General features: G+C 44.7%; 1 protein-coding gene across 2 annotated transcripts in view; it reads right to left on the bottom strand.

Annotated features, from left to right (window-relative positions):
• Positions 1-2351: 2351 nt before the first annotated feature.
• Positions 2352-16345, bottom strand: part of Clic5 (chloride intracellular channel 5) — a 145408-nt gene continuing 131414 nt past the window's right edge. Inside the window, exons 5-6 of one of the 2 annotated variants that reach the window (XM_006524135.4) lie at positions 11849-12030; positions 2352-7307 (exon numbers count right to left, since the gene is read on the bottom strand). In XM_006524135.4, coding sequence (XP_006524198.1) covers positions 7140-7307; positions 11849-12030 — 350 coding nt within the window. In that variant the 3' untranslated portion in view covers positions 2352-7139. The remainder of the gene's footprint in view (positions 7308-11848; positions 12031-16345) is intronic. The other variant, NM_172621.2, reaches the window with a different exon arrangement.

Below are 16345 nucleotides of genomic sequence, written 5' to 3'. Positions count from 1 at the left end.
TAGAACCAATCTCCAACAGATTGGAGCACTTTTCCACACAAGCTTGAGGACCTGAGTTCAGATCCCAGCAACCACATAAAAAGCAGGTGTGGATATGCACACGTTGGTAACCTCAGAAGTGCATATCATGGAGACAGGAGGATCTCTGGGAATCTTTGGCTCTTAGCCTAGTTCTGGGATAGACTCTATCTCAAAAACAAACCAAAAAAGTAGATAGTGATGGGGTAGGGTACCTAATGCCCTCTCTCACAAACATGAGAATATATCACATTTAAACACGCACACTAATCAAAAATAAAAGTAAAAGAGATAGAATTCAGCAGGTTTTGAGTATGAGCTGCCTTTGTTTCCAAGATCACCTTTTGGAGACTCTCTGCAACAGGACTCAAACCTCTTCAATACTGTGCACAGCCATTATACATTGTAGCCACCACTTAACTTACGGCTAGGACCAAATACCTTGCAAGAAGCAAATGAAGAGAGGAGGGGTTTGTTTTGGCTTACAGTCTAAGAAGAATCCAGTCCATCCTTGTGGGGAAGGCATGGGGTCCATGATCCTGAGACTGTTGGTCACACTGCAACTGCTGTCAGGGAGCAGAGAGGATGTGAGCCTAGTCTACACGCCTCAATGCCTGAACACGATCATCTGCTTCTCCTAGTGAAGATCTTCTAAAAATTCCACAACCATCCAAGTCACATAAGCCAATGGCATCTATTCCAAACTCAAACCACAGCCTAGTCCTGTGCTTCCTAGTTTCTTTATGATTTAGCTAAGGAGAGATAGAATCTCCCTTGATCCAGCATGCACTCTTTAGTTTCCAGTTCTGCATCTGTGCAATGAAACATGGGGTGTTAGTTGTCTAGTAACTATGAAGGTGGCCACTACAGGATACCTTGGGAGGAGGAGGGGGAGGGGTAAGCACCAAACAATCAAAACACTTTGGGATAATCTGGGATGAGTTACAGCATAGGGAGTCCAGAGTTAGGATGGGGTTCGGGTTCAAGGTCTTCTGACCTTTTCCTACTGAGTGGTTTCCATTGCTTTGTGCTGCCTCTGTACTAGGGCTAGTTACCTCATAGCCCTTTAAGGGCAACAACACATCTGGGACACACACACACAGAGAGAGAGAGAGAGAGAGAGAGAGAGAGAGAGAGAGAGAGAGAGAGAGAGAGAGAGAGAGGGAGAAGGCACCCTGGAGCAGTGATGTAAAGAATTATTTTTTCTTAAGAAAAAGGACATTTTCTCCAGAACTTCTTGGGCAGAGCTTCCTTCCCATTTTGCCCAACTCTGAAGCCAACTGGCAGGTCAGGTACACGTTATTGCTGATTTCCTGACTACTGAGAACGAGAGCTTTAATAGATTCACATGATGTAAGGCAGGAGAAGGATGGGAGACTATCGCCTGACCCAATCAGACTCTCCCAAAACACAATGGGAGTGGTCATCTGGCCGTCAGTAGCACCTGATGCCCCTGCCCTGAGACTCAGACTGCCCTTCCTCAGCAGCTAGTCAGGAACTTCTAAGATTCTTGCAAGCTGTTCTTACCGCACAGAGACTTTACAAGATGACCAGAACCATACTTCACGGGTGGCCTCACTGGAGATTGTGTTGGCTTCAGAGACCCTGGAAACCTCAGCCCTGAGACGGTGATGGGATGCTAAGACTGCACGCTTAGGGCTGGGGATGTGATGGGGCTCATGAGAGACAGGAGAGGGTTTGGGGCACATGTAAATTGAAAGCTGATAGATTGATAGATGGATAGATTCCTGATCTACCTCCAAGTATGACAATGCATAGAGGAAATGGAAAGCGTGGCTGGAGGGGTATAATGATTTATTTTACCCATGCACCCTCAATGAGCTTATATCCGTCTTAATTAACAAACAAACAAACAAACAAACAGGAATTGGGACAGCTACATCACGAGCCTTTTGACTTCCTGCTTCTTCCTTCCTATTCCCTTTTTTCCTTTTCCATTCTGCTTTCCTCTTTCCCTTTCTTTGTCCCATCTCCCTTCCTCCCTTTTTCTTGCTCTCTTTCTCCCTCTTTGTCTGTCTCTGTCTCTCTGTCTCTATCCCTCTGTCTGTCTCTGTCTCTCTCTCTCTTTCGATTTTTTTCTTTCTATTCTGAGGATCAAACCTATGACATGTTACACAACTCTAACACAGAACCACACTCCCGTCAAACCTTTATATTTGTTTTTTGTTTTGATTTTAAGGAAATGGCCCTATTTTGTGTGAAACTAAATAAGCTTTATTTGAAAAGGAGAGAGGTTTTTTTAAAATATATATATTGTCATCTAAAACAGCAAAACCATCACCCCCAAAGAAGCCCAGTGATCTCTTTTGTAATATTTGAAAATAAACCAACTTTATTTGAATCAGTCAATACCAATCAAGACCAGGAAATGCATTTACAGCTGGCTCAAGGATAAGTAGAAAACACTTGACTTGGTATGTAGTCAAAGGCGTGGTACATTGAGTAAGGCTTGAAAGCAAGGTCTGTTCTCACCCAAGCTAAAGGTCTCAAAAAATATGTTACCATCATTTGGAGTGTCCCTACATACAATGTATTAGAATTGCCAATCAGTTAACTCCTCAGCTTATAAAATAAAATTAAAAAAAAAAACTAGGTGACTTGGGTGGAGGGGGGAGAAATTCAAGTATCAGCTGAATATTTTACTTGTTTTGAGACAGGGTCTCAGACCAGCCTCCAGTTTGCTATGCAGCTGACCTTGGTCTTCCTGACTTCAGCTCCCTTGTGCTGGAATTACCAGTGTTTGCTACCATGCTTGGTTGATGCAGTGCTAGAGATCTGACCCAGGGTTTCACGTATGTTAAGCAAACACTCTATAACCAAGCTTGATCCTACCCTTCTATCTCCTATAAATATATTCACAGTTGATGTTGTGACATCTCTAGCTATATACAAAAATACCATGTCTTCAAAACTGTTTTTACCAAACACTAGATTGATTTTATTGAAAGTACGGTTTAAGTCAAACCTTATATTGGAATAACATTTTCTTTATTTTTGCTGGTGCATGTGGTGATAATGAACAATAGATCTATATCCTGAAACAACATTAAATAAGATTGGGCAGTTTGATTTATACTCATTCATAATAATGAGATGAATGTAGCTTGCAGCAAGGCTGGGAGGGAAATATTGGTAGAGGGAAAATAAAATACACTTATAATTCAGGCACAAGCTGTTAGTTTGAATGATAAAGAGCAGTGGATACAAAGTCATTGGCTTATTTGTAGAAGGGCCCCAAGGCCAAAGACAAGATCACAAATCTTCTCCCAACACCAGAGTCTGAGGCCTCATGAGCACACTTCTTTCCTTCACCCTTTCTAAAGGTTCTTTGTAATATCATATATAGATATAATGTATATGAATATGGATGATAGAAACATGTAGATCTCAAAAGGTTATCCTTGAGAATCACTGAATTTAGTTTCAATCATGAGTTAGTGTTTCATGTTTCCCAGCAAAGCCACATTAGTATCCTGCCTCATCTTGCAGCTGAGCTAACTCCTAGACCATGGAAGAATGGACAGAAACCCCAGAAGTACCTACCGACCAGACACCTACTGCTTCTAGAAGGATTTGATTGTAGATGCAAACTCTTTTAGCGATGGTGAACTTTTATTAGATGGACACACGGCTTCTGCCTTGACTTCCCTCATAATACAATTTACCTGGGCCTGGAAGGTCCCCAGAACTTGTCAACAGCAACGTCTCTCTGTGCCAGGCATGTTTCATTCCATGATGGTTCTAACCTGCTTAGGACTACCTGTCTGCAGAATGTCCACCCCTCTAGTCACTGTTCTTGTTTCACCTCATAAGAACCTCACAAGAAGGTACCAGCAGGTTCTGCCCCAAACTTCACTTTTGGAACAGTTTGGTTTTGAAGAAAAAAAAAGAGAGCCTATTTGTTCCCACCAACACTAGAGGGGACCAGTGGGGACATTGCCACCTACCAGGAAGCTAGAACTAGTTTGGGATCGACTGCCTAAATAAACTGAGTGACCATTTCCTACTTTGCAACTGATTTGTTTGGTTCCAGTAGGCTACCTAGACCCCTCATTTAAACTGTGAGATAGACACATGACTGTGATCCTGAACTTACCAGGACATTTTCTTTTTTTTCAGGAGAATATGAAATTATATTTCTAAACAAGCAAACAATTCACTTTCTATCTTATTGTGGATAGTTAATAACATCTTCTCTCTGGATCAACCTAAGAATGTCTTCTGTCTGGATCAACCTAAGAAGTGGGCAGTTTTAAATAGGTAGGTACACTCAGCTCAGTAATTTTGAGTCAGACCCCGTCTGTCTGTCTTGCTTTGCACTTAACGTTTCATACATACAAGATTGTCATGTGACAATCCAAGGTGAGAAAAGAATACACAATAGCTCTGTCAACATAGCTTCCTTTTCTCTGACATCCAAATGCTTCCTGGGGGACTGGCATTTACCGGAATAGCTCTTATCCAGAATTTCTGCAGGTAGAGTCCACACTACAAACCCTTCCACATGGTCTGAGCTGGGACTTGGAACCTCAACACAGGGTGACTGCAGATGGTAAACCATATACATATCAAGGTTAAGACCAAGGTCCAAAGAAACTAGAGCCTCCAGAGAAAACTCTCCTTGGAGGGGGTGGGGTAGGTAATCATCATTGACTTTATTGCTATTTTTTTTACATACTATGATAATTGTGTCCTAAGACATTGGTTAGTCTCATTATAGTTATTTGATAACATTAAAGTTACATCTGCATTAAAGTACTGAGGAAAGCCTCCCATTTACAATCGTGCCTCTCTTTAAAGGGGTTCTGATTGATCCTATAGCATCCAACATTGCCTAAATATTGTGATGTATGTGAAACTAACTCAACCATAGGAGAACCGTCTAGAAACAACATCGACTCGGCTTGGGAAGTTTGTTTTTAAAAGACATGCCGATTGCTGGGCTCAGAGCATCACATGAGGAAAATTCTTCCCCTTCCTCTGAGGCCCCTCAGCATGCACGCTAGTCTTCATATCTTTAACACCAGCCCACCTTTGGAAAATAGGGGTGTGAGCTGCGTGAGTTCACCCTGCCTGCTTGTAAATTCTAGGAAGGATCCCGGAGAACAGCATGGTTTTCTTTTAATTAAACGGCCTTCCGGATGGTTCCGGAAGTTCTGCTTCCCCGAGAGGCCCATTGAGGGCTCTTCCCTGAAGAAAAAAGTGCTGTTCCCTCAGCAGTGCTACACTTTTAAACATCCCCAGGGGTAGCTTATGGAGAGCCCGTGGAAAGGTTCCTGTAGCGATGGAAATGAATCGGCTCATTTTGCCTCTTCAAAGCCCCTTCAGGTTTATAAACTTCTAGCAGGCAGAGTCCTCTTCCCCAGTGGGCTAGGGAGACCTCCTGCTTCCTCCCTCCTTGGATCAATGGTCACTCTTTGCTTTGGAGATCCCTAGAGGCAGGAGGGCTCAGTGACTGCTTGGGTTAAACCATGTTGTATTTCTATGGAAAGGATCTGTGCTGCTCCACCCTCCCGAGCAATGAGCCAAGACCAGGGCCTTACCGGCCCTCAGGAGCCTCGCCTCCACTGTCAGTGACACAGAAGCGGGATTGTTGGAGTTGAGGTCCTGGTGATGGATTTCTTCTAGGCACTCACTAGCTCACTGGTAGAGGAAGAGCTAATGAGTGATTGATTTGTCATAGTTCCTAATCAGCCTAGGTTCTCATGGTCACACCCTGTGAGAGTTGTAGGTAAAACTCAAGGAGAATTACTAAAGAGAGAAATATTAGTTTATAAAGAAATTTTTAAAAAGTTTTCTCTTCCTTGAAAATCTGATAGATGAGCCTGCTGACAGGAAAATGAACCCAAGCCCAAGGCAGTCCATAATTTCCAAATTCAAGTTGTGGCTTCCCAGTCAGAAAGACCCATGGGCTTTCTTCCTAAGGTAGCCCACGATCACACCATTCATTAATAGACTTTCTCTTTCATCAGAGGCTGAGGCTGAAGAAACTGGGAGCCAGGGCACAGGCAGGTGGCAACCCACATCTGCAAGTGACTATGAAGAGCCTGGAAGACATTTTTGGCTGATGTTGGAGTCTGCTCTACAGTTGGTAGGGGTGCCGTAACACCAATCCAAGATTTAGATAATGAGAGAGAAGACTGCTCTAAAAGTTTTCTAGGCTATGTCAAACTCAAATAGAACTTTATTTCCTCCCATCCCTCCACTTCCTTCGCTTGCTCAAACCCAAAGCTACCCACTGAAGAACACAGTCACACACACACACACACACACACACACACACACACACACACACACACACTCTCATGTGATCTCCAGTGGACGACTACTCTTCAGCCAGTGACCCCTGTGGCTGTAGACCCTGTTTGGGCCTTTTGGCATCAATATTGCTTCCCAGAAGTCTCTCCCTATCTGGGTCACCTTGGTTTAGAGTTATAAATCGACTGCCTTTGTGGCAAAATGGAGACAGGAGGAAAACTTGGGTCAGTGCTGGCCAGGATGTAATCATATTGCACCAGAAAACTGGGGTATATTGTGTGTTGGGGGTGTCTCCATCTGGCCCACTGTCAGAAATAGTGAGCATCTGGAACTGTTTTGCTAGAGCCACACCCAGCTGAGTCCCCCCAACCACTGTCTCCCCAATCAAGGCATAGATCTCTCCCTGACGATGATGTATCTGTCCATCACCTTGCATTTGCTGAGGAACGAGGGGAGAGAGAAGCTGGCATTTCAAGTTGTTAGCGCATCTGAGAAAGCATTATGATATTGGCAGAAGGGAACGGTGACAATCCCATGAGAGCTCTGCAAACTGACCCCAGATTCACTGACCCCAGATACACTGACCCTAGATCAGACCAGCAGGTGGAAAAAAAATCTGCCACCGTGTCCTCTGCTTGCCAGGCTCCTGCAGGGCAAGGCAGAAGGATGGCACTGATCTTAGAAGGTAGAAGGCTGGAGTTGAGTTCAGGGGTGCCAGTAAGATGTGGCCTAATTTTTTTTTATGTTTCCCCAAGGCAATGGGGAAGAAGAGTCTGTAGAGCTGAAAGCCATTGGGAGAAGTAGAATTCTTCTGCAGCAGAAATTGGGCCAGACAGCCAAGCTCACGATCGGCTGAGGCGCCTGGCGACATCTGCGTAGGCCAACTCGATCTCACTGTCAGCTGCACAGGTGTTGGTGAACTCGTCCCGTGCATAGGCATTCTTGAGGTATCGCCACAAGCCTGTCATCTCAGCTGGGATGTCATAGTTTCGGTACTTCTTAGCCACAATCTAAGCAAAGATGACAAGAAAATGATGGCATGAAGGCAGGAAACAAAACATTAGGAGGTGTTGGGACCATGGTTTCATGGGTGGCTGTGCATATCAGGTATGTTTGCATACAGCATGGCCAAGAGAAGCTGGGTAGAAAGACTAGCCATATCTGCAAGCTCCCAGGGTCTTGCAAACAAGAGGTCCTTGCTCTTGCTTTAAGGCTGTGTCAATATCAGTACATTCTTCATATATTTTTTTAACAAAGGACCTCTTATTCACTGCTCCCTGGGACCTGCCCATTAGTCTTTCCTGTAGCCCTCAGGGTCATGCAGGGGCAGCAGAGAGCAGAATCTCTCCCAGGGTTCTGCTTCTAACTTTCTCTGTTTTCTCTTGGGGGTGGCAGAGGGCACCAAACCATGGGGTCTGATATTTTCCTGCTCAGGGACCCCCAGCTCAGCCACGCAAGGATTTCTTCCTTGCTGTATGGGTCATGAGGAGTCCACAGGAAATGATGCCAAGAAGACAATGACAGTCTGCTGCATGAAAAGCCATTAGGAGGACACCTTTCTTCCCATCTCTCATTCCAGTTCTGAGCTTCTGGTACAACAACAGGACACATTCTGTCCTGAGTCAAAAGGATGACAACCACATCCTTTTCTCCTCCCCAGGTTGTGAGGAACAGTAGGACAGGGAGGGAGCACAGCCTTGGCCTTTCTAGACCCTTCCCTAATGTTAACGACTATGTAGACTGTGGCAACTGACAACACTGGCCCAACTGACAACACTGGGTGCTGTGTTAAGCTACCTAGAACTGGGTGCAAAGCTACCTAAATCTCTAAAGAATCCTGCAAGGCTTGTGTCCCTAATGTACAGATGAGAAAGGTGAGGCACAGACATTCAATAATAATGTTTTGATAAACAGTTGAATCTAAGTTTTGGTATCTTCAGTTATCCCAGTATCAGAAAAGGTGCATATAGATATATATAACGAAACTTCCCACCCAACCCCTCTCCCTGTGTGTGCATCAAAATTACAGTTACGAAGTAGCAATGAAAATAATTCTATGGTTGGGGGTCACACAAGATGAGGAAGTGCATTAAAGGGTCATAGCATTAGGAAGGTGAGGAGCCACTGAGGATTATAGGGACTATCGTGAGATGCCTACCCACTGAGTAATTAGGAACATTACTTACAGCTTCTGCTCTCCCCTCACTCTCCTTCCCACACAGCCCTGTGCAGATGATGAAAAGCCACTGCAACTCAGATGCCACCAGATCCCAACTGCCAGCTATTAACCTGTGACTTCTACTGCCCACACTCACAGAAGGATACCCTGGTGCTCTGACATCTGGAGAGACCCAAGAAACTGCCTCGGTTTCAAAGTTCCTCTGACTTTGTCCTGCTTCTCTGTGCCAATTCAGATAGACAAGAATTGCCTCCTATAGCACCTGAAAATGTCATTGTCTGTGGCGGAAAGGGAAACTGGCCCCTACACACACCTGCCCAGGGTTTCATTGGGTGTTTGATATTAATGCAAACTCAAAAAAGTTATCATCTTACAGGGGTTCTCTGTCCTTATGCCCATTCTCCCTCTAATAGTGATTGAGGTACCTTCAAAATTGTTGCATTACCATCTCTCTTCCCTTTGAGAAAGGGCAGATGAACCTCAACTACTCCAGTCTCTGGTCTCAGGTTTTACGGATGGCCACATGTTCTTGTGTAGAAAGCAATCTGTGATTCCCCCCCCTCTCCTCCATAGAATCTCTCCATTGCTAGAAAATGACTCAAAACCTATGCTCATCTCCACATCTATCCCCAATTTGTTGTCTGTCTGTCTGTCTGTCTGTTTGTTTTTGTGACATTGGGGTTGTGAACACTCTACTTGTGCCTCACCAGGAAAGTTTGTCTGGCTCTGAAGAAAAGTTACTATTACCTTGCAGCAAGGCTAAATGTCAGGGCAGGAGGCATATACCCTTTCCAGTTAGTCTGTAGTTTATCTCTATAGCAGCCATCGAAGCATGTCTGTTATTTTGCCCACACACCTACAACTACAATGTGCCAGCCCAGAAAGAACAGGACACAGCAGGGACTCGGCTGCAAACATCAGCTCCCCATACAGCCAACTATCCATCTCACCTCAGCAGGCCGGGTTTCATCTCTGCTGGACCCACACCTGCAGGGCTCCATGTTAACAAATCTCTGGAATTCCAGAATGCTTCCTTGGGAAAGTAGCCACCTTAGAAAGTGGGAACCTCCAGGAGCATCTGTTTTTCCCAGTGTTCAAGATTTAGAACTTCTTGATACGAGATTATTCTCTTCTGATGATGAGTACCAAAGAAGCCACCCACAATGTTCTATCCTCCTGTATGAGTGTGACCGGCTTGAATCAACACAAACCACTAGTTGTCCTAAGACCTCCCTCTGGACACTGTACTAGGAGGGCCTTGCAGTTTGACCAGGGGTCTTTGAGAAGGGATTGTCTTGGCTCAGAACAAATCTAGGCAACTATAATGATCTGATCCAAGGAACTAGCTGGAGTTACCGAGGTGGAATAAAAAATGGAGCACAGTAAAGTGAGCAGATCTACTAAGAGATAGTGTGCAAAGCTCGACATGATGGCATGGACTGCTAATCCAAATACTCAAGAGATACCAGCTGGAGGACCTCAAATTTGAGCACAACAATATTTAGACCTTGTGTCAACTGATCTCAAAGAAACAGGGGCTGGGGCTGATATTTTACACTGATAAACTCATATTTTGTTAATGCTAGCAATTTAATTTGGGGTTTCCTTTTCTTGTTTATTCATTTGCTTCCTTGTCTTTTGTAGAGCCGAGTTTCCAGCTTAGTGCTAAGTAAGAACTGTACTGGTTAGTTTTTGTCAACTTTACTAACTAGAGTCATCTGGGAGAAGGCACTGTGTCAGGTTGCCCTGTGGATATGTCTTTGGGATCATTCTCTTGATTGTTAATTGATATAAGAGAGCCCAGCCCATTGTGGGTGGTACCATTCCTAGGCAAGTAGGTCTGGGCCATACAACAAAGGTCAAGAACAAGCCGAGGGGAGCAAGCCAGTAAGAAGCATTCCCCCTTGGTCCCTGATTCAGTTCCAGCCTCTAGGTTCCTGCCTTGAGTTCCCTCCATGACAGACTGGGACGTGAAAGCTCCAGGCTGCTCTTGGCCATTTTTTTTTTTTATCAGAGCAACAGAAAAGCAAACTAGAATATGTGTTCTGGGTTATCTTTATTAGCTTGAAAACAGCAGACATGGGATTAAAGAATCCATATTTGCATTTAAATGTGGATCTTTCTTCTAAGTTCCCTCACAGAGGAAATGGCCACTATACTGAGCCAGCAAAAGACCATCCAGGGACCAGGCTCTCAGTGAAGTGTGAGCCATAGCCACTCAGCATCCTGGAATGGGGATAGATAAGAAGGAAGACAGGTAGGATCGAGGGTGCACTGAGCTCTGATATTCAGAAGAACTTGCATATTCATGCTCTGAATCTTCTGTGTCATATGAAAGCAGTTAGCTCCTATAGCCTGGATTATATTTTGCATCTGAGGCCAAACTGCCTTGGCTTCCTTTCATGCTCTCTGCACTGCAGAGGTTTGCCAGGTCGCCGAATCTGATAAGCTGGATCAGCAGAAATCCAAGGAGACAGGAGTCCAGGCTCAGCCTTTGCTCCTTCTCAGGAGATCCTCTCTTTGATCACCAGCATCCCAGAACTAGAAACCTGCTAAACTGTCTCCAAGAACAAGGGGTTAACTTAGTCATTTAGGGCTAGAAGGAGCCAAGACATTCAGAGAATGAGGTAGACCCTGTGAGTGTCTTCTGTTTGCCTACTTTGACAAAGGATGCTTAAGTGAGCTGCCCATACATGTTGAAGTAGAAAAGAGAGAAAGAAGGAAAAGAAAGCAGGGGGAGGGAGTTGATCCACACCTCTTCTTTTATGCATAAGAATAATGAAATCCTAAAAGATCAAATGGCTCGTCCTAGTCTGCCCAGCTAGTTGGTGGCAAACGATGAATTAGAACTTGGGTCTTCTGATCTTTCTGTTATATCACTATGACACTGTGTGACTGAGCAGGTATCATGCATCCCCAGTGGTTCTGCCTATTCCTCAGGGAAAGAAGAAGAAAGCACAATTTGGTGGGTGGGGCCTGCAATAATTAATAACTTCAAAGTGACGTACTTGGCTGGACCTACAAGAGATCTTTAGCTTGGCCCTGAGCCCAAAATATCTTCATAGTCAAGTATTGCATTGGCCTGCCCTAGAAGCAAGTGATTCTCTCCCCAGTTTTAACCCAGGGCAGTTGGACACTTATGCATAGATGTTCAGCTAAGTGGCCTTACCTCAAAGTGGTGTGTGCTCTGATTGGAGGAACATCTATGTGGCTAGCTCAGTACTAAAGCTGGAAGTAATAAATCTACCCTGCTGCTGAGCAATGGGTTAGCCTTATCCTCAGTGAAGGGTAGAAAAAGCATGAGTGTCCTAAAAGACACATAGTAGCTGTCCAGATTCCTCATAAACAAATGTTATTAAAAGGTTATCTTACCTTGACCACATGCAGCTTGGGCAGCAGATTGCAGTCGGCCAGGGTCAGCTCATCCCCATCCAGGAACTTGCGCTGGGACCCCTTCTCGTCCCCGTGGGTGTTGGTGTCAATCTCCTCTGGCAGAGGGCTGTTTAGGTAGTCATCCAGCTTCCTCAGCGCCTTTGTCAAGCCTCTCTCAAGGGCTGGCAAGGAAGAGCAAAAGAAGGGTCAGCTTTCTTCTTACCAAAAACATTCATGGACACTTCGAAGTAGACTATGCTGAGTCGCTTCTCGTCATTGCTCTGCCATTTCGACACATACAATTGGACTCCTGGTGGTTAATAGCATGATTGTATACCGGACACAAACCCTGGACCTGGAGCGATGTCTCAGGGAAGTTGCTGCTATACCAACAACTGGGATCTGTTTCCCAACACGCACATCAGGCAACTCATGGCCACCTGTAACTCTGGGTCTAGGGAATCTAACTTCCTCTTTTGGCCTCTGTAACCTCAAAGAAACAATACCTAAAGGATGATGAAGTGGCAGAAGACCTTTATAGTCTTGTCCTGATCAATTAGCAAATAATTCATTTAAACCCACAGAAGCAGAGACCCTCTTAGTCACAGAGGGGTGACATGGAAATTTTACACCTGAATCCTCAGGGTAGTTGTAGAATAGATGCATGGCTGGTCATTAATGTACCTGTGATGTACCTGTGACATCATCCCTGCTCCTCAACCCCACCAAGACTGATATACAATATGCTCCTGAGCTCACAGGAGTCCCAGCTGCTCCATGTGGCAGCAAATACAAGAGGGACATTGGCACCCCAAGAAGCTGGGAGGCCTGTTATCCTTCTCCTGAATTCCCAGATGTGTCTTCCATTAATTAGCCACTCCCACATAACCCACTTTTGTCTCTGCATAGGAGATCTTTTGTTTGAGACAATGGAGGGACCCCAGTCTGAGACAATGCCACTGAACACTTCCTGGAAAGTTTGGAAACCTGCTAGAGGCTTTCTCAATACTTCCTTCTCCCTGGTGTGGCATTTGAACTCCTCTTCATCATCTGCTTTGTGTTTCCAGTTTGGGAGAACAGAGTAAGAAGGGCTGGGAAAAATGCTTGAATTCCCTTCAGTGATTGTCTAGACTGTGATGGGATTACCAGACTATTCAAGGGCTAAAACAGAGGGTGGATACTAGACAATACTTATTATGCTTTTCTCCCCAATGTGATCGCATTTCAGGCTGGGTTTGTTTGCTTACTTAAATCCCTTTAGCCCTTTCAGGGATATAGTGGGGCAAAAAACCAATCACAGTGGGAACAGGAAAAATATAACACAATATTTTAGGTTCATCTCTGTTGTCCTGCTAAAATATAGTGATAGAAGGCAATAGAGGTGAGGAATTGCTGATCATCTTTGCAGGGAGGTCACAGAGGCAAGAAGAGCCCGAAACAACTGGTCATATCACATCCACAGTCATGAGCAGAGAGAAACAAATATTCCCTCTGCCTAGGGAATGGTGCCACCCACAGTAGACTAGATCTTTTCATATCAATAATCAGTATAATTCCTGGTCAACCTGATCGAAGTAAATCCTAAGCTGAAACTCTCTTCCTAGGCAAATGCAAGTTGGCATTTTTAAAAATGACAATTACACAGCGTATACTTGTTAAAATTTGGTCAATTGCATTGTCCAAGGGATGCGAAGGAATACACAAAGGGAAAGAAGACATTTCAAGTCCTAACTTCAAACAACTCTTTGGAGACCTGGAAGACCAAAGATATTGGACAAAGAGGCTTGAGGCAATGATGGAGACCTTAGAAGACTAGGTCTGGAGAGATTTCAACTGTCCATCAAACAAGCTCTAGAAATGGAAGGGCTAAAGTTTAATAACAAGTCTAATTGTGTCCTTGCATCATTACTGCAACACAACACACGGTGTGTACATTCTGATCGCGCTCCCTGTTGGTCAGTTACTTAACCTGTAGCTCTGTATTCCTGGTCAGGAGCGTTGAGGTTGGAGTTGGTGTTAATCATGGTAGAGACACAAGATGAGAAGCAGAAACTGCAGCTACCTTAGATTAGGATTTTCTGCAGAGTAGACTCACTGTTAAGCTTAGAGCTTCCAGGTCCCTTAACTGAAGAGTTTTCCTCAAGGGCTCAGGTATGATTTTGTTCACTGCCTTAGTGATGTTTATTGAATTAGTTTTAGGCACCATAAATCCCCTCTGTGCCTCTCTGGCCCTGGCCCCTCTCTGTGGCTCCTTACCTATTGAAAGGCAGTTTCCTCAAGTTACTAATGACAACGAGGATCTCTAGGTCTCACATGGCCCTTTGTAGTCTCACTCAACTCAGGCAGTGGAAGGGGAGTTCCCAGTAAAAGGGTCTGGGCTGTACCAGATTGGTCAATGGTTATCACTGTTATTTTGTGACTCAGCTCAGCCGGTGTCCTTCTATCCGGATCCTTTTCTCCAGTCAGTATATTCTTCAACATTCCAAGATGCAACAGAGAATGGGCTGTCTTGAAGTGCCTCAGTTCTGAAGGCAAGACTCCCCGAAGTCAGGCTTTCTTTCCCTCGCTCCCTCATTTATATTTTAAATTGTTTGGGGGGACTTTATTATGAGGCTTAGACTGGCCTTATATAATTCATAGAACTGCCCTCAATAACTGGTTACAGTTGACCTTGAAATTTGGATCCTCTCGTTTCTACCTCCCTTGTGCTAAGATTGAAGGCATGTGGCACCACACACTCTCCCTTGTTATGTTTAATGGCTTAGTTAATAGTCATCACTAAGCCACTTCTGCTCCCTGGATCCCTCCTGGGCGACAAGCCTTGTAGAAAGGAATGGCCTGAGGGAAACAGACCGGCCACACCTATATGCTGAGACACATCCAGACCGACAAGGCAGCGGAGGCAGTTACCTGCACACTCTCTTCCAGCTTCCTCCCTCCTTCCTGCTGGCTCAGTCCTGGAGCTACAAGACTAAATGATCTCTTTTGGTTGATGGCATTCAGGTCATGAAACTACTCTGGTAAAAGGAATAGGAAAGAGACCAGGATGACGAGGCAATATGAACTCCTCCAGTGTGCGTGTTTAAAATCTTGCCTCTGAAAGACTTCCTTAGAGATGCTGGCTGGGGTTACTAACCTCAGACAGACTACAGCACCCACTGGCCCAGTATGGCTAATGTCCCATGAACTTGATGGGCACCCAGACTTTTAATTGCTCTGGTCCCCTCTCTGCCTCTGCTCCCCATAAAGATTTATTTTGTCTGACACACAAATGCACTGGGTAAAAAATATGCAATGAGGAAAAAGGGGAAGGAGTTCATAAATATTCTCAGCCATATGAAAACAATCTCAATTTATTTCTCTCTCTCTCTCTTTTTAAGGAGGGGAAAAAATCCACCCATTCCATGATGGCTTCCAGATTCATTGAGGTTGCTATTACATAAGAACCAATATTGTTTTCTCGTCACAGAGAAATAATGAGTTGGGAATGGAATATAGTCTTAGCAAGGCATGGGGGGGGGGCGCCTGAATGAGTAACAGGAGCCGCGATTCCAACCCAGCTTCCAGCAAGTTCCTCAAGCACGGCTCAGTCCTGGTTTGCCAGCGTCTGGGCAGAGCAAGTGAACTGATGAGCATCAGGCCAGAAGCGCCTCTGGATCTCAGAATCCACACAGAGAGGGTGCACTTTGGGAAGACGGAAAGCAGGTCTGCGATCAGAAGCTCTGTAGGTTCCCCTGTGGATCTTTCTCTGTCATGTGTACTTCTCCAAGTATGCATGTGTTACACACACACACACACACACACACACACACACACACACGCACATTCATATAAACACAAATAAAAAGCCTTAAAAAATAAATTAGGGAAAGAGATGTCTCAGTGGTTAACAGCACCGGCTGCTCTTGCAGAGGACTTGGATTCAAGGTCTGGCACCTATGCTGTGGCTCACAAATGGCCAGAACTCCAGTTCAGGGGATCCGATGCCCTTCTCTGCCCTCTGCAGACACTGTGTGAATCCAGCGCAGACATACATGCATGCAAAATATTCATACTCACAGATTAAAATTTTGTTTAAGAAAGGAATCAAGGCCCACCTCTGACAGAGGTCTGCAGCCTACCTGGCTAAATGCCCATCTCTTACATGGAAAGGAGATCATGGCTGCTAGGTGCTGACCCCAGGTTGTGCCCCCCTCCCCCTCTCCCTTCACTCCATCCAGTGCTCCTATAAGGATAGTTCTCACAGCAACACTCTCACTGTTTTCTAAAGGGACTTCAGAGTGTGGTGTCTTTGTTGAGTTAATACATGAAGGGACAAAAGTTAGTATTTATTCTCACTTGACACTGAAGGAAACTGAGTCACAGAAATACTCAAGGGACATCTGCATATATATTATATACATTGTATATACATGTATATACACAGCCACATTCTTGAAGCATTAAAACCACTCCTGAGGAATACATGAACATATGCTCTTTTTTTAAAAATGCTTT

This window comes from Mus musculus, chromosome 17, assembly GCF_000001635.26.
Source record: "Mus musculus strain C57BL/6J chromosome 17, GRCm38.p6 C57BL/6J".
Lineage (NCBI taxonomy): Eukaryota > Metazoa > Chordata > Mammalia > Rodentia > Muridae > Mus > Mus musculus.
The sequence above is the reverse complement of the archived record's forward strand: the minus strand, read 5'-3'. Positions and strand labels throughout refer to the sequence as shown.